The sequence below is a fragment of the Phocoena sinus genome, chromosome 5 (genome assembly GCF_008692025.1).
Source record: "Phocoena sinus isolate mPhoSin1 chromosome 5, mPhoSin1.pri, whole genome shotgun sequence".
Lineage (NCBI taxonomy): Eukaryota > Metazoa > Chordata > Mammalia > Artiodactyla > Phocoenidae > Phocoena > Phocoena sinus.
The window spans coordinates 102,959,214-102,977,627 of NC_045767.1; the positions used below are offsets into that span (position 1 = coordinate 102,959,214).

The window sequence follows — 18,414 nt, forward strand, 5'->3', positions numbered from 1 at the left end:
CCCGCGTACCGCAAAAAAAAGAAAAAAAAAAAAGTGGGTCCCTGGATGAGAAGCACCAGTATCACCTAAAACCTTGTTAGAAATGCAGACACTTAGGCCCACCCTAGACCCGCTGAATAAGAAACCCTAGGAGTAGAGCAGCAATTTGTGTTTTAGCAAGTCTTTAAGGATATTCTGATGCATTTTAAAGCTTGAGAACCATTATACAATTGAATTGCTGAAGACCAGGAGCCATGGGAACCTTTTGGAAGGTGTAGAGGTGACCACTGATGAAGCAAAGTCTAGAGCACAGGGGAAGAGTGGGAATAGATGGTAGTGTTTTGGTGTTGCTGCTGTTTTCTAATCCAGAGGGAGAAACCTAGATATTTGAAGATCTTTGATTAGAGTTAGGATTAATTTAAAGAAAACTTACTCATTTTATCTAATGCCACTTAACTAAAATCTAGTTATTTTAAGTAGACCTTGTTGTTTTGTTTGCTTCATTTTAATTTTTCAGAGAATTTTCAGAAAGTATAGGCTCTCTGGAGTACAGAGCAGGTAACCATGCTGCAGAGGTGTTGTTGAAGGAAGGATATGTTGGTGGCATTATTACTCAGTTAATTAACAACAGTCAATATTTAAAAAGCATCTCCTTCTTGTGAGGTGTTGTGTGGAAGACGCCAGTAAGTAGAAGGTGTCATGGTTGCTTGCCCTTAAGGGATACACTCAGATCAGTCAGATACATATGAAAAGTTTACTACTTCAAAACAGTGTGCCAGGTGTGTGAGAGAAACAGTAAGTGCTAGGGATGTTCAGAGGAGGGAGAGATAATACCTTTTTTCATTATGCTAATAGCGAAGTCACTGCCCTGGCCATGACTCATAGAATATAAAGTGTTTCGCACACTGTGAGTACCTAAGTGTTTTCCTTCTTTCAAATTTTGTAATGTTAACAGAGATCGAATGTCTGAATGTTAAGTCCCTATCATTGAGATGGAATTATTGCATAACATATTGGCACATTACAATAAAGAGATTTCCTGGATGTGTTCATAAAATAATTGTGAGGCAGGTATATCTTAAACACTGTCCAGTGGGAGCTGGTTACCATAGACCTTCAGTCCAGTTCACAGCCTAACATCAGTAATATAGAGAGATTGAATCTGGCTTCTTTGGCAGTTGAGATTACCAACTATCGTGATTGCCAATTGGAAATTTCTATTTATTTGGAGGAAACTCAGGCTTATTTTATTTAGTTTACCTAAAATCTATGGTTTTTCATTCCTTTTATTTGATAGCACAATGTCTTTTTGCCACAAGTTCTTCTCCTATTTTAACAAATAAATAAATAAATAAAACAAATAAATAAATAAATAAAACAAATAAATAAAATAACTATTTTGTTTGCTTATTTTGTGGGTGAAAGGTGTTGGTCTTTGTTCTCTAGTACATACCCTTATGAATAACACTAGGAGTGTTATGGGGGAAACAGCAGGTAAAATACAGTGATTTTCTTTGTCTTTCTGTGTCTGTTACAAAAATCTTCTAGTTCTTATGGATGTTTTTTTTTCCCTTATCTTCTTGAACTTGTATGTTGTTCCTGTGTCTTTTTCAGTGCAAATTGACATTCCTATAAATAGAAGGCTGGAAGTAAGCATTTCTACTAGGGGATTATTGAGCACAGATCAAGAAAATTATCTATTTTTTCATCTGTTTGAGCCTCCTAGTAATTTAAGTCCTTTTTAAAGACAAAATTGTTGTGGTTAGTATTCATAGAATAATGATACCTAAGCATGACCTTGTTGAAAGACATCATTTTCAAATGAATTTCTCTTCAGAGAAGAAGAAAAATAAAAGTTTAAAAAAATATGTTTCCAAACATTTAGATGATGGTGATGATGATACGTCATTCTCCTTTTGTTATAAGTTCCTTAGTGTTACTGTCTTGTGAATATTAAAACACGATTGGTGTGATTACTTTTTAGAATTTTTGAGATTTTTGTCGTGGTCTTGCACATGGTTTAGTTTTGTAATATTCTGTGGGAATTTGAAAAGAATGTGTCTTTTTTTCTATTTCTAAGGTATAACTTAAGCTTGTTAATGTTTGTGCTTTTAATTTTTTTTCTATATCCTTATTACTTTGTATACTTGCTCTGTCAGATTCTTAGGAATAGTTTAAATTTTTTACTATAATGATGTCTTTGTCTGTCTTCTTACTACTGTCATGTGTTTGTGCTATTTTATGACACGGCTAATGACTAATTTAAATGGACTGGATCTTCTATTACTATAAAGTAAGCCCTTCCCCCCACTTTTTTTTTTTTTTTTTTTGCGGTACGCGGGCCTCTCACTGCTGTGGCCTCTCCCGTTGCGGAGCACAGGCTGGCTCCGGACGCACAGGCCCAGCGGCCATGGCTCACGGGCCCAGCCGCTCCGCGGCATGTGGGATCTTCCCGGACCGGGGCACGAACCCGCGTCCCCTGCATCGGTAGGCGGACTCTCAACCACTGCGCCACCAGGGAAGCCCCCCCCCCACTTTTTAACTACTCATTGCCTTAAATTCTGTCCCCCTGCTCTTAATATTGCCACCTCTGCTTCCTTGCCATTTACCTAGTATATTTTTTATCCTTCCTTAATTTTCAAATCATCTGTATTGTAATTTAGATATCTCTTTTAAGTAATAGATAGCTGGATTTTACTTTTTTGCCTAAGATGGATATTCTTTAATTAGGGAATTAAATGTGGCCACTGAAATAAAAGTTCTGGAGGAATTTCATTAAGGGTCCTCTCATATCATGACTTCTAACTATATGTTTCTCAGTTCCTCTTATTAACTGATTGGGAAAGCGTAGCTGATGTCCAAAAATGTATACACACTTAAGATTTTAGCTTTTACATCGTGGATGAACTCATGCAGGGGCTCAGTGGTCCTGGATAATAAAAAAACAATGCTATTCTCACGTGCATTCTGGATAATCTTCAGAAATGAAATTATTGCTGCCTTGGAAAATTTAGCTTACAATTATATTAGTTGCCCAAAGCAGTGATTTCTTTTTTTAAGTTATGAAACTGTTGCTCTTGGCAGAAAACAGATCTTTTGACTCTGTGGGATTTTAAGGTATTAGAATGGTTGATTGGTTGTTGCTAAAATTGCCCCTTCATAACTAATCAGAGGAAAAGACCCAATCTTCCTTACTTAGGTAAGGATATAAATTCCATAAAAATCCCTTTATGTATACTCATTTCTGATTCCCTGTTTAATAAATAAAGCAATAGTTAATGAAATTAGTAAATTAAACAGTTAAAAAAATAATAGAATAAAGCATTTTGATAAATAGAAGTGCTAAAAAACAATCAAGATTCATTGTCAAAATAAAAACATTCAAAGAGTTACTAGCAAGTGGCCTTGGAAAATTGAGAAGACGTTGCATTTCTTAATGTTTTTGGAAAACAGATTCGTATAAGGTTGCAGAGAGCAGGGCATATAGAATCTGTATTTTATTATAGACACTTGCTTATTCTATGCATGAGTGAAAAAAACAAATTACTACAGATAGCTGGGTAAATATCAAATAAACTTCTCTGCTCTTCCCTCCTTGAAAAGTGTTTAAAAATTAGAATTTGTAGATACCTGTTTAAGAAAACAATCTTACTAGAGAATGAATGATCTATTATTTTAATCAGCAAAATTGAATGAAAGAGTAAGTTCTTTTTTTGTTTTGTAGAATTGCTTTCATTGAATAAATACTTTCAGGGAAATTCCCTTGCTACTGAAAGGAAAATATATATAAGAAATATATAACCTCAGAACCCCACACACACATATGTTTTCATTTATGGAATCAAACTCCTCGAGCTGGAAAGATCTTAATCCATTTCACCGAACTAATCATTTTTAGAGATAAGGAAACAAGGCCCAACTTAAGTGACTTATAAGAATTAATGTTAGCAGAGCAGAAATAATATAACTTTTTAAAGTCATGAGCAGTACCTTTTTAGAGCTATAGAATCACTTTATATATACAGGACAATAAAGTTTTAAAATTGATTGCTCTCCTATGAGCATAGCAACAAGATGTTTAAAAAACCAGTATCAGGTGACGAAAGTGACATTGCTTCAGATTCTACACATATTAAGAGTAATAAGGGAAAATTGTGAACAAAGTTCTTGAAAAAATTCAACCATTTACATGGACACTTTAAAAGACACAAACTACCAAAGCTCATTCAAGAAAAAGTAGGGTACCTAAATGGCCCTATATCTACTAAGATGATTGAATATATATTTTTTAATGTGCCACAAAGAAAACTTCAGGCCCATATTGCTTCACTAGGGAATTTTGAAATTTTAAGGAAGAAATAATAACAATACTATACCAAACATTTGAAGAAAATTGAAGAGGAGGAAATATTTCCCAACTCTTTCGGTGAAGCTAAAATTACTGTAATATTAAAACCAGACAAAGACACTAGAGAAGATAAAACAATAAATCAATATACTTTATGCACATAGATGCAAAAATTCTTAACAAAATTTTAACAAATCGAGTCTAACAGTATATAAAAACTATAATACATCATGATCAAGTAGACCTCAGGAATACAAGATTGGTTTAACATTCAGAAATCAATCATTATAATTCACCATATTTACATGATTTGCAAATATTTTTTTCCCACCTGTGACTTCTCCTTTCATTCTCCTAATAATGTGTTAAGAGCAGTAGATGTTTTAAACTCTGATGAAGACTACTTTATCATTTTTTATTTTATAAACCATTCATTCAATATCATATCTAAGAAATCTTTGTAGCTCAGGGTTACAATGATTGTCTCCTATGCTTTCTTCTAGAACTTTTACACATTTAAGGAATCAATTTTTTTTTTCTGCATCTACTGAAATGAACATATGGTTTTGCTTCTTTAGTATGTAATAAAAAAATAAAGAAATAAAGAAGTAAAAGCAAAAATAAACAAATGGGGCCTAATCAAATAATTATAAGCTTTTGCACAGCAAAGGAAACCATAAACAAAGTGAAAAGACAACCTACAGACTGAGAGAAAATATTTGCAAAAGATGTGACCAACAATGGCTTAATTTCCAAAATGTACAAACAGCTTATACAGCTCAATATCAAAAAAACAGACAACCCAATCAAAAAATGGGCAGAAGACCTAAATAGACATTTCTCCAAAGAAGACATACAGATAGCCAACGGACACATGAAAAGATGCTCAACATTGCTAATTATTAGAGAAATGCAAATCAAAACTACAATGAGGTACCACCTCACACCGGTCAGAATGACCATCATCAAAAACTCTGTAAATAACAAATGCTGGAAAGGGTGTGGAGAGCAGGGAACCCTCTACACTGTTGGTGGGAATGTAAATTGGTACAGTCACTATGGAAAACAGTATGGAGGTTCCTTAAAAAACTAAAAAGAGAGTTGTCATATAATCCAGCAATCCTACTCCTAAGCATATGTCTGGAGAAAACTCTAATTCAAAAAGATACATTCACTCCAATGTTCGTTGCAGCATTATTTACAATAGCCAAGACATGGAAGCAACCTAAATGTCCTTGGACAGAGTAATAGATAAAGAAGATGTGGTACATATAAACAATGGAATATTACTCAGCTATAAAAAAGAATGAAATAATGCCATTTGCAGCTACATGGATGGATCTAGAGATTATCATACTAAGTGAAGTAAGTCAGAAAGAGAAAGACAAATACCATATGATATCACTTATATGTGGAATCTAAAATATGACACAAACCTATCTACAAAACAGAACAGACTCACAGACATAGAGAACAGACTTGTAGTTGCCAAAGGGGAGGGTTGGATGGGGAGTTTGGGACTAGCAGATGCCAACTATTATATATAGAATGGATAAACAAGGTCCTACTGTATAGCACAGGGAACTGTCTTGTAATAAACCATATATATATGGTATGTGGTACCCCAGAAACTAACATAACATTGTAAATCAACTATACTTCATTAAAAAATAAATAAAATAAAATACAATAAATTTAAAATTCAGTTCCTCACTTAGCCATATTTCAAGTTCTTTCTTAAAAGCCATATGTGGCTAGTGGCTACTAAAATGTTCAGTTAGAATTTACTGTCCTAAACTGTGGTTCAAGAAAAACATCAGTTTTGGATGAAAAATACATATTCAGTGTATTTACCATCAACAAACCCTTATTGAGGAAATTACTGAAAGATGTATTTCTGGAAGAAGGAAATTTAACTCAGAAGGAAGAAGAAACCTTCAAAAAGGAATGAAAGCAAAAGAATTAGTCATCTTGATGGTAAATCTAAATAAGCATTGGCTGTATAAAATATTGATAATAATGATGTCAAATTTAAAATTATAAATAAAATAATAAGACTTAGACTGGGATAGATGACAGGAGTAAAACAATTTAAGGGTTTGATTCCATTCATGAGAATGGTAGGTTTCTTGACTTTAGAATTTGCGTAGTCAAATATCCTTAAAGTTTGTAATAGTAATCAGAAAACAAAAAGAGAGAAAATGTAAAACTTCCAATCTGGTGGAACCAAAGGAGAGTAAGTAACTCAATGCACGAAAAAGGAGACAAAGCACTGAACTTCAAATTGACTTACTGGTTGTTTTGTTTTGTTTTAAACCTTTATAAGAAATATGGAAAGTTTTTGTGGATTAAAACCTTTTGAGTAAATCTTTGTATAGTCTATGCAGCTTTTAAAGACCAAATCCTAACTAGTCTCTTTATATTAATTCCTAATTATTTACAATAGTAATTTTTTTGATTAACAGGGTGTATTAGTTGTCTTCGACATGCTACATCTTGCCCTGCCTACATAAGGCCGGAATTAACAGGTCCTTCAAGTTAAATGTGTTTGAGCCAGGTAAAGTTACCCCATATGTTCCCTGGAAACAAACTATAAAACATGAAATTAATTTAATATCTAACATTCTTAAAATGAATAATGTGGGTTAACAAGTGTATGAAGCACTTGTAGTAAACCACCCCTCCCCTACAACTATTGTCTACCGTGTTTTTGTTTTTTTTTTTTTTTTTTTTTTTTTTTTTTGCGGTACCCGGGCCGCTCACTGCTGTGGCCTCTCCCGTTGCGCAGCACAGGCTCCGGACTCACAGGCTCAGCGGCCATGGCTCACGGGCCCAGCTGCTCTGCGGCATGTGGGATCTTCCCGGACCGGGGCATGAACCCGTGTCTCCTGCATCGGCAGGCGGACTCTCAACCACCACGCCACCAGGGAAGCCCTGTCTACCGTGTTTTGATGTGAAATTCTTTTGGCTCTAGATGTGACAAATAGGCCATTTTATAAATTTAAAGATTCATAACGTTTAGAGGGGAAAGTAGCTACAGGTCATGCTCTCTAGCCCCATCTTTGCTGACAAATGTAATTTTACTGTATTTATTGTTTTAATTTAATACAGGAATTTTTTAAAATGAGATATAATATATATAGTAAAGAGCATTATTAATTGTACTGCCTGATAAATTTTATAAATGTACACACTCATATAACCACTGCCTAGATCATTTCTAACACCTGGGAAGGCTTCTCTCCTGCTTCCTCCTAATCAATTCTTGGTTACCAAGAATAATCATTATTATGAGATATCACATAAATAAGTTTTTAAACAATCTTTAAACATCGTATAAATAGAATCATACAATGTGAACTCTTTTGTGTCTGACTTCTTTTTTTTTTTTTCTGCGGTACGCGGGCCTCTCACTGTTGTGATCTCTCCCGTTGCGGAGCACAGGCTCTGGACGTGCAGGCCCAGTGGCCATGGCTCACGGGCCCAGCCGCTCCGCGGCATGTGGGATCCTCCCAGACCGGGGCACGAACCTGTGTCCCCTGCATCGGCAGGCGGACTTGCAACCACTGTGCCACCAGGGAAGCCCTGTCTGACTTCTTTTATTCAACATTCTGACCGAGATTTTTCCATATTATGTAACTCAGCTTTTTAAAGAAAACGTTTTGCAATTCTCATGTTTCTTTTCTCAAATATAGAAGTTAGAAGGGGGCTTTATGCTTTGTATCATTTAGTAATAAGTTAAGATTTTTCTTAGGGTGATGTGTGTCAGTCATGGTTAACATTTTTACAAGAAATATATCGTTATATTTCTTTTTGAAAAATAGAATAGTTTACCATTCAAATAAGCCCCCTCCCTCCTTTTCCCTTTGAGAAGGAAAATTTCCTTAAAATGTAAAATAGGAGGATGGTAATCTGAAGAGCAGCAGAGAATAGCATTAGTGAGCACAAAAATGTTTTTCATAAGCAGCTACAGATCATGGTTATGTGGAAGCATGTCATCATAAATCAAGCCATTTTCTTTCTGGAATACTATTTCCTTCCTCTACAAACTGAAAATATACACTAATCTTCATTGACCTTTGCATCTAGTTCCTCAAAAATGAAATAAATGACAGTCACCCTTGATATTATTGGTTTTTCAGTCTTTGTATAAATTCCAGGTCCTTCAACGTAAAGAGAAGTTGGTGAGTTCACTTTTAAAATTTTGTTTTCTTTTTTTCCCCAGCTTTATGCAGGTAGCAAGGGTGGAAGAAGATCTCCTTTAACCTGAAACTTTTCTGTACTGGGTGGGGGGAACCCCAAACCCGCTGCTTTATAAAGGGCCTTTACTATAAAAGTTATTTCTATTGCTAATTACCTCAGTTGTAATTTATTTTGTCTGGCAAACTATAATGTGGCAGTTGTGTGATCTACAGGGGCTGTCATGAAGTTGTTAAGTGGCAACAGAAATGCCAGTGCTTTAAGAAGCTTAGCACTTGGTTCCAAGATTGCTTAGACAAAATTGTTAAACTAGCAATAAAATCAAGTTTTTAAATAGACTTTACCATTCAAGATTAACATTTTTGCAACTGCGTGAATGGAATGCTCAGATAAGATATGATTTGTGCATTTTAAGAAAGAAGCCACCTTCAAGCAAATTTGTCTATTGGAAGTCTACAGCCTAAAATATGATAGACGTAAGAAACAGTTTTGCTCTCAAAGTTTAGGCCCTCCTTGGGGAAATAAAAAATTGGTATTAATCCCAGGATGTTTTCCGCATACTGGTTGTATGCTTAATACCACATTGACATATCAGGGTAGAAGAGATCAAAGGTGCTCACCTCAAAGTTTGAAGAGATACAATGTAGATATTCATTGGATTTAAGAAAGTGTCAGAAAAGAAGCAAAGTGCATTGGAAGTTCATTTGCAGTTTGCTTTCCTTTGGGAACAAGATAGAAAAAAAACCAAATAAAGATAATTTTATGAGCTGCATAAGGGAATTCATTTCTAAATGCATAGTCAATGATATCCTCAGTTTGGTGCCATTTATTCAGCTTCCCTCTTATAGAGAAAAGCTGTTTAGGTCTCCCTTCTAGTCTAAAATTATTTCTGGTAGTCATTCTGTCTTTCTAATACAAAATGACTTTATTATAATTTGATAAAATAGTTTCTTGTAACACTTTCCGGCTTACCATATCTCTTATTAAATGCCTCATTCATGACTTTATAAAGTGAAAAAATTTTTTTGAGCTTTAAGGAAGGATTTAAAGCCATACATATTCCATCTCATGATATCCTTGGTATTAGTTAATTGACATAGAGATGGAGCAAGTACAAGGTCAAGACGCAACTTAATTGAGCTATGATACTGTTTTATTGCCCCTGATAAGGGCATTGGTTCCTGTTTGTGTGTCGGGTAGATTGGTGTGCCCATCTGAATCCCCAGGAAGCTTTTTTTTTTTAAATATGCAATTTGATAAGTCTTTCTTTAATTAATTAATTTAATTAATTTGACTGTGCTGGGTCTTCATTGCTGCACTTTGTTGTGGTGTGAGGGCTTCTCATTGTGGTGGCTTCTCTTGTTGTGGAGCATGAGCTCTAGGTGTGGGCTTCAGTAGTTGCAGCATGCAGGCCCCAGAGTGTGCGGGCTTCAGTAGTTGCAGCACGTGGGCTCAGTAGTTGCAGCACATGGGCTTAGTTGCCCCGTGGTATGTGGGATCTTCCCGGACCAGAGATCAAGCCCGTGTCCCCTGCATTGGCAGGCGGATTCTTAACCACTGAACCACCAGGGAAGTCCCCCAGGAAGCTTTTAGAAAATACTGTATAGAATCCTGTGCCCTGTCTCCAGAATTCACACAAAAATTCTGTGAGTTAGGAGACAGGAGGACTCTGCTTTCTCAATTACCCCTAAGTCCTGAAAATCAGATACTTTGTAAATAAGTTTGTTTTCATATTCCAGTTAAAAAAACTGACACTTCTTTGAATCATACTTGAAAATGTAACTACAAGTAATAAAGATTGGTGAATAAAATGAAGATCCAGAATATTCCCTCAGTGAATAATTTAGAGTTCTTGGTGTTCGAAAGTTGAAAGAAAACTTTTTCTTCATAATAGAGATTCAAAATAAAATTTCTTTTGTGACCAGCAGAATGTAAATTGATAAGTTATTGTCGTAGATCAGGGCAGAGGACACCTTTAAAAGGTGTGGACTGGTGGTCTAGAGTTAGCATTGTAAACAAATTCATTTTTTTCAAGTATTGCAATTACCTTATCATAATGGTGTTGTACTTGATCTTTAGGAAATTCATATTTCCTATTCTTAAACCACTTATATTCTAGAAGAAATGTGTGAAAACAGAGTTACAGAAGCATTTTGTTCAGTATTTTGTCATATAATTTTGAGGTGTGCAGTTTTTATTGATGTGGGTAAAGAACATTGGTGGGAAAGGTGAACACTAAAGAAAAATCAGAGAGGAGGAACTTAATATGCTAAAGCAACAAAGTGGGCAGTTTCTTCAGAATATGATAAGAACGGAAGGAAGAAATATTTCTACAACTGTTTCTTTAATGCTGATCAGGTGGCCAAGGAGGTTTGCTGAAAAGGAGGGCAAAGGCTAAGAGACCTGCTGCCTTCTATCCATATTGTCCAGGTATTTAAACCCTATTGTTTTTAATAATCATAACCAATTTAGTTTTACTAATATAGATTACATACATATATCACTTTTGTTAAACTCAGATCTCATTAGTGTTTTGTTATGAAGATGCATGGTTTGGAATTACCTCAAGAGTCTTGCAAGTACATAACAAAACAAAACTACTAAAAGCCTAATTGATGCGTTAAGTCATACCAAGATTCCAGTGGTTGTGGTTTGGATAGGTGGCTTGCTTGTGTTTAGTGTTTAAAAAAAAAGAAAAAGGGGCTTCCCTGGTTGCGCAGTGGTTGAGTCCGCCTGCCGATGCAGGGGACACGGGTTTGTGCTCCGGTCCAGGAGGATCCCACATGCTGCGGAGCGGCTGGGCCTGTGAGCCATGGCTGCTGAGCCTGGGCATCCGGAGCCTGTGCTGCACAACAGTGAGAGGCCCGCCTACCGTAAAAAAAAAAAAAAAAAAGAAAAAGAAAGAAAAGAATGTGTGTGTTTGTGTGATTAAATGGCATCAGTAAGAGATAAAAATGTCTTTTCCTATTCTAGTGAAGAAAAGCTCATATATATCAATTTACACTGATGAGTTTGCATAAGTTTGTGTTATCAGAATGCTGTAAATTCTATTACAAATAAAAATTTCTAAAACTGTATGTTCTTACTATAGTTGATATGTGTACATTCAGATAATGAATATAATGACTGAAGATAATGACTAGGTACAGTAAAACCAATTTCACCTGTGTGATTAGTTACTCAGCAAGTACAAATTTCCTTGCTTGTAAAATTTTAAACTGATTTTTCTAAATTTGGGATCTATGCTAACTAGAAATGCCATGCAATAAATAGAACACTTATAGAAGATATATTCCCCAAGGAATTAAAGAAAAAAACAGTATTTTAGGATACTTTGTATCTAAATAAATCATCTGTATTTCTAGTATGAATTTTAGGTAAGAAATACCCCCCAAATCCCCAAAGATCTAAAATAGAGCAATTTGAGAAGTTTGTTATTCTGAAACAATACTTGTTATGTATGGTATGTTCCTTGTCTTCCATTGTGGGGGAAAAGGCTAAATAGGTGATTGAAGATGAACTTAAGTAGAGACTTTTCTTAGATATACTGTCTGCATCTGGTATCTTCAGAGTTTTATTAAATAATAATAGCTACTACTTTTGTATTGCATTTTCTGTGTGCGAGAAACATTTCTAAGTGCTTTTTGCATTAATCCCCACAGCAGCCTTGTCTATTCAGATAAGGAAATTGAGGCACAGAGAGGCCAAGTAACTTATTTAAGATCGCAATGTAAGCTACAAATGTCAGACCTAGGATCTGAACCCAGGGACTCTCTGGCTTTAGTCCTAACGATTACACCCTACTGCCTCTCTTATTAAATGAGACTATATACTAAATTAATGATGTCAGATAATAAAAGGAATGATATGAAGCTGACAGTTTGTCTTATATGTTTTTAAATCTCTTAGGGGACTTTAGAGATTTGGATGCTTAGCAAAGTCTGAGACATACTATATCAGAACATAAGTTCTTGAGGACCAAAGGCTTATAGGAGTTTATTAAATGCTGTTGAATGATTGGCTACATGAAGAAAATTTACATGATGTAAAATGTCTTTGAAGAGATGATCATTATCAATTTATATTATACAGATGTCTTTTTTTATTAATGTTTTTAAATTTATTATTTTATTTTTAGCTGTGTTGGATATTCATTGCTACGTGTGGGCTTTCTCTGGTTGCTGCAAGCAGGGGCTACTTTTCGTTGTGGTGTGCAGGCTTCTCATTGTGGCTTTTCTTGTTGCAGAGCACAGGCTCTAGGCACGCGGGCTTCAGTAGTTGCAGCACATGGGCCCTAGAGCATGCGGGCTTCAGTAGTTGCAGCATGTGGGCTTTAGGGCACACAGGCTTCAGTAGTTGTGGCACACAGGCTCAGTAATTGTGGCTCATGGGCTGTAGAGTGCAGGCTCAGTAGTTGTGGTGCATGGGCTTAAGTTGCTCCGCAGCATGTGGGATCTTCCGGCACCAGGGATCGAACCCGTGTCCCCTGCATTGGCAGGTGGATTCTTAACCACTGCACCACCAGGGAAGTCCCTATACAGATGTCTTAATTCCAATTGTAATGCATAATTTTATTTTCAAAAAGGGGTTGCTATTCTGTTGTTTCATATTAGAGAAACTGAAGTTTTTAAAAGTTAGTAACAAAATTTATGAGGAAATAATAAATTTTTAATTGGGAATCAATTTGGAGCATAGACTGTAATTTCCCATGAATCTTTTCATGTATAGTTGATTTACTAATCTTGTGTTTACTAATCTTGTGTTAGTTTCAGGTGTACAGCAAAGTGATTCAGTTATACATGCACATATATTCATTCTTTTTTAGATTCCTTTGTCATATAGGTTACCCCAAAATATTGAGTAGAGTCCCCTGTGCTATACAGTAGGCCCTTGTTGGTTATCTATCATATATAGTAGTGTGTGTGTGTGTGTGTGTGTGTGTGTGTGTGTGTGTTCAACCCAGGCTTCTGATTTATCCCTCCCCACCATGTTTCCCCTTCAGTAACCATATGTTTCTTTTAGATATCTCTAAGTCTGTTTCTGTTTTGTAAATAAGTTCATTTGTTTGTTTGTTTCTTTTTTTAAAATTAGATTCCACACAAGTGATATCATTTGGTATTTGTCTTTCTCTGTCTGAGTTACTTCACTTAGTATGAGAATCTCTAGGCCCATCCATGTTGCTGTGAATGGCATTATTTCATTCTTTTTTATGGTTGACTAATACTACTTTGTATATATGTACTACATCTTCTTTATCCATTCCTCTGTCCAAGGACATTTAGCTTGCTTCCATGTCTTCGCTATTGTAAATAGTGCTGCAGTGAACACTGGGGTGCATGCATCCTTTCAGATTATGGTTTTCTCCAGATATATGCCCAGGAGTGGGATTGCTGGATCATATGGTAGTTCTATTTTTAGTTTTTTAAGGAACCTCCATACTGTTCTCCATAGTGGTTGTACCAATTGACAGTCCCACCAACAGTGTAGGAGGATTTCCTTTTCTCCACACCCTCTCCAGCATTTATTGTCTACAGACTTTTTAAAAATTTTTATTTATTTAATTTATTTATTTTGGCTGTGTTGGGTCCTTGTTGCTGCACACGGGCTTTCTCTAGTTGCGTCAAGCGGGGACTACTCTTCATTGCAGCACGCGGGCTCAGTAGTTGTGTCTCACGGGCTCTAGAGCACAGGCTAAGTAGTTGTGGCACACGGGCTTAGTTGCTCCGTGGCATGTGGGATCTTCCCGGACCAGGGATTGAACCCGTGTTCCCTGCACTGGCAGGCGGATTCTCAACCACTGTGCCACCAGGGAAGCCTCTGTCTATAGATTTTTTGATGATGGCCATTCTGACCAGTGTGAGGTGATGCCTCACTGTAGTTTTGATTTGCATTACTCTGATAATTAGTGATGTTAAGCATCTTTTCATGTGCTTTTTGGCCATCTGTATGTTTTCTTTGGAGAAATGTCTATTTAGATCTTCTGCCCATTTTTTTCTTTTTTTGATTGGGTTTGTTTTTTTGACACAGATCTGCATGAGCTGTTTGTATATTTTGGAGACTAATCCCTTGTCACTTGCTTAATTTGCAACTATTTACTCCCATTCTGTGGGCCATCTTTTCGTTTTATTTATGGTTTCCTTTGCTGTGCAGAAGCATTTAAGTTTAATTAGGTCCCATTTGTTTATTTTTATATTCATTACTGTAGGAGGTGGATCACAAAAGATATTGCTGTGGTCTATGTCAAAAAGTGTTCTGCCTATGTTTTCCTCTAAGCGTTTTACAGTAACTGGCCTTACATTTAGCTCTTTGATCCATTTGGAGTTTATTTTTGTGTGTGGTGTTAGAGAGTATTCTAATTCCATTCTTTTACATGTAGCTTTCTAGTTTTCCCAGCACCACTTATTGAAGAGACTGTTTTTTCTCCATTATGTATTCTTGCCCCCTTTGTCATAGATTAATTGACAATGGGTATGTGAGTTTATTTCTGGGCTTTCTATCCTGTTCCATTGATCTGTATTTCTGCTTTTGTATCATCTGTATCATGATGTTTTGATTCCTGTAGCTTTGTAGTATAGTCTGAAGTCAGGGAGTCTGATTTCTCCAACTCTGTTTTTCTTTCTGAGGATTGCTTTGGCTATTTGAGGTCTTTGTGTTTCCATATAAATTTTAGAATTTTTTTTCTAGTTGTGTGAAAAATGCCATTGGTAATTTGATACGGATTGCATTGAATCTGTAGATTGCCTTAGATAGTATAGTCATTTTGACAATATTGGGTCTTCCAATACAAGAACATGGTATATCCTTGCATCTGTTGGTGTCATCTCCAATTTCTTTCATCAGCATTTTATAGTTTTCAGAGTAGAAGTCTTTTGTCTCCATAGGTAGGTTTATTCCTCAGTATTTTATTCTTGTTGATGCCATGGTAAATGGGATTATTTACTTAATTTCTCTTTCTGACCTTTTGTTATTAGTATGTAGGAATACAAGAGATTTTTGTGTATTAATTTTGTATCCTGCAGCTTTACTGAATTTATTGATGAGCTCTAGTAGTTTTCTGGTAGCATCTTTAGGATTTTCTTTGTATAGTACCATGTCATCTGCAAATATTTGACAGTTTTACTTCCAATTTGTATTCCTTTTCTTTCTTTCTTTTATTTCTTTCTGCATGCAAGCTTTCTCTAGTTGCGGCGAGCGAGGGCTACTCTTTGTTGCAGTGCACAGACTTCTCATTGCAATGGCTTCTCTTGTTGCGGAGCACGGGCTCTAAGCATGCGGACTTCAGTAGTTGTGGCTCACAGGCTCTAGAGCGCAGGCTCAGTAGTTATGGCACATGGGCTTAGTTGCTCCAGAGCATGTGGGAGCTTCCTGGACCAGGGCTCGAACCTGTGTCCCCTGCATTGGCAGGCGGATTCTTAACCACTGCAACACCAGGCAAGTCCTCCTTTTATTTCTTTTCCTTCTCTGATTGCCGTGGCAAGGACTTCCAAAACTGTGTTGAATAAAAGTGGTGACAGTGGACGTCCTTGCCTTGTTCCTGATCTTAGAGGGAATGCTTTCAGCTTTTCACTGTTGAGAATGATGTTAGCTGTGGGTTTGTCATATATGCCTTTTATTATGTTGAAGTAAGTTCCCTCTATTCCCACTTTCTGGAGACCTTTTATCATAAATCGGTGTTGAATTTTGTTAGAAGCTTTTTCTATATGTATTGAGATGATCATTTGGTTTTTATTCTTCAGTTTGTTAATGTGGTGTATCACACTGATTTGCAGGCTTTGAAGAATCCTTGCATCTCTAGGATAAATCCTACTTGATCATGGTGTATGATCCTTTTAATGTATTGTTGGATTTGGTTTGCTAGTATTTTGTTGAGTATTTTTGCATCTATGTTCATCAGTGATATTGGCCTGTAATTTTCTTTTTTTGTGGTATCTTTGTCTGGTTTTGGTATCGTGGTGATGGTGGCCTCATAGAATGGGCCTGGGAGTGTTCCTTCCTCTGCAATTTTTTGAAAGAGTTTGAGAAGGATAGCTGTTAGCGCTTCTGTAAATGTTTGATAGAATTCACCTGTGAAACCATCTGGTCCTGGACTTTTGTTTGTTGGGAGTTTTTAAATTACAGTTTCAATTTCAGTACTTGTGATTAGTCTGTTCATATTTTCTATTTATTCCTAGTCTGGTCTTAGAAGGTTGTATCTTTCTAAGAATTTGTCCATTTCTTCTTGGTTGTCCATTTTATTGGCATATAGTTGTTTGTAGCAGTCTCTTATGATCCTTTGTATTTCTGTGGTGTCCGTTGTAACTTCTCCTTTTTCATTTCTAATTTTGTTGATTTGAGTTCTCTCCGTTTTTTTCTTGGTGAGTTGCAGTGAACCTTAAACAGTTTATCACAAAGCTTTACTATCAAGAAAATGTTAAAATATAGGGGAAATATTCTAAACCATATTTTTTTCTGTTTGTGCATTGTTACACCAGATGATTGATTTAACACTGTGTGTGTTTGTGTGTGTATTTTTATGCACACATGAACTGAATTTTTGAGAGAATTCCGTATCATAGAATGACTTCATCAGATCCTTCAGAGTTTGAAACAGTGGCCTCTGCATAGATTTTTGCCAAGTACTATAATAGAACATGTATGTGCTTAGATAGGCAAAGGGACTTTTCAGGTCAAAATGGTTTTGTTGTTGTTCTAAGTGTTTTAGATGATTTGCTGATACTTTCAATTGTTTTGCCTCATCATGTTTGTTACCCAGTTATGATCATTTCTCTAATTTTTATACTGTAACTGGAAGGCCAAGAAAATTAAATGAAGGGGACAATCTAAAGGAAATGGTAAGACCCCTCAGTGGGGGGGAACATTGGAAAGAAGCTCTAAGATGTTTCTTTGCATATCAAATTTCTGCTTATTTATAACTTTGCCTCTAACTGCTTGAAATTTTGATTAAGCAACTTTCTCTGTGGAATGTTTGGAAAAAGTCTTTAAATAGAATCATTTGAGTCCTGGAATCAGTTCACATCAGATTTACTTTTAAACAATAATAGCATTCTTGAGAACAGTCATCACACAACTAAAACATTATGGGACACCAAATTACAAGCTTCTGGAATTCCATTTTTAAATATCCTTTTGTTAGCATTCTTTGAATCCATTTGCTTTAAATTCCTTTCTTTTAGTTAGAGAAGGAGGGTGAATTAGACTGATTGTAGCCATGACTCTAAATTTCCTCACTTGAAGGTTTGCACGACCCTTTACAGTTATTGAAAAATATATTTTGTGGTTTGTTTTCTGAAGAATGGAGCACTTAAATGTTGTGTGTGTGCTTTGGGAATTTGACAACAATGTAGTTTGTTGTCACAGCTGCTTTAGCTTTATTACAAGACATTTAAAAATCACATTTGAAAACAACGAAAATATTTGTGTCATTTATTTGTATGTGTGTTTTTTAACAAGTAAAAATATGACCCACATTGGTAATTCTGTTTCTCACTGCTCTCTACCATTCTTGTGCTCCAAATTCTTGGAGTTTATTCCTTGTACAAAGTTAATAATTTCCTGACCATATGCCTTTGCTTTGGCTGTTTCTTCTCTTTGGAATCTCCCTCTTAACCATGGTCAAATCTTACTCGTCTTAAAGGACCACATATATTTAAAAAATTAATTCTCCATTGTAACTGAAGTAATTTCCTCTGAATTTCCTTTTGTATTGTCTTTTAAATACCTTATACTTTTTATCTTGTATTTATTTATGAATACATTTTATCTCCCCAATAAAACTATGGACTCTATGGGCAAATGACTTGTAATTTTGAGAATATTATGTTTATATAGTACTTAAAATACGAGTATACTTTAGATGTTCAGTAAAAAACAAAGAAACAAAAACCTAT

General features: G+C 35.7%; 1 protein-coding gene across 20 annotated transcripts in view; it reads left to right on the forward strand.

Annotated features, from left to right (window-relative positions):
- Positions 1-18,414, forward strand: part of PTPN13 (protein tyrosine phosphatase non-receptor type 13) — a 233,843-nt gene that overhangs the window by 59,917 nt on the left and 155,512 nt on the right. For 12 of the 20 annotated variants that reach the window (XM_032632173.1, XM_032632175.1, XM_032632179.1 and 9 more), the window contains exon 3: positions 10,886-10,957. The exons of the other annotated variants lie outside the window; for them this stretch is intronic. In XM_032632173.1, coding sequence (XP_032488064.1) covers positions 10,886-10,957 — 72 coding nt within the window. The remainder of the gene's footprint in view (positions 1-10,885; positions 10,958-18,414) is intronic. 20 annotated transcript variants of the gene reach the window in all.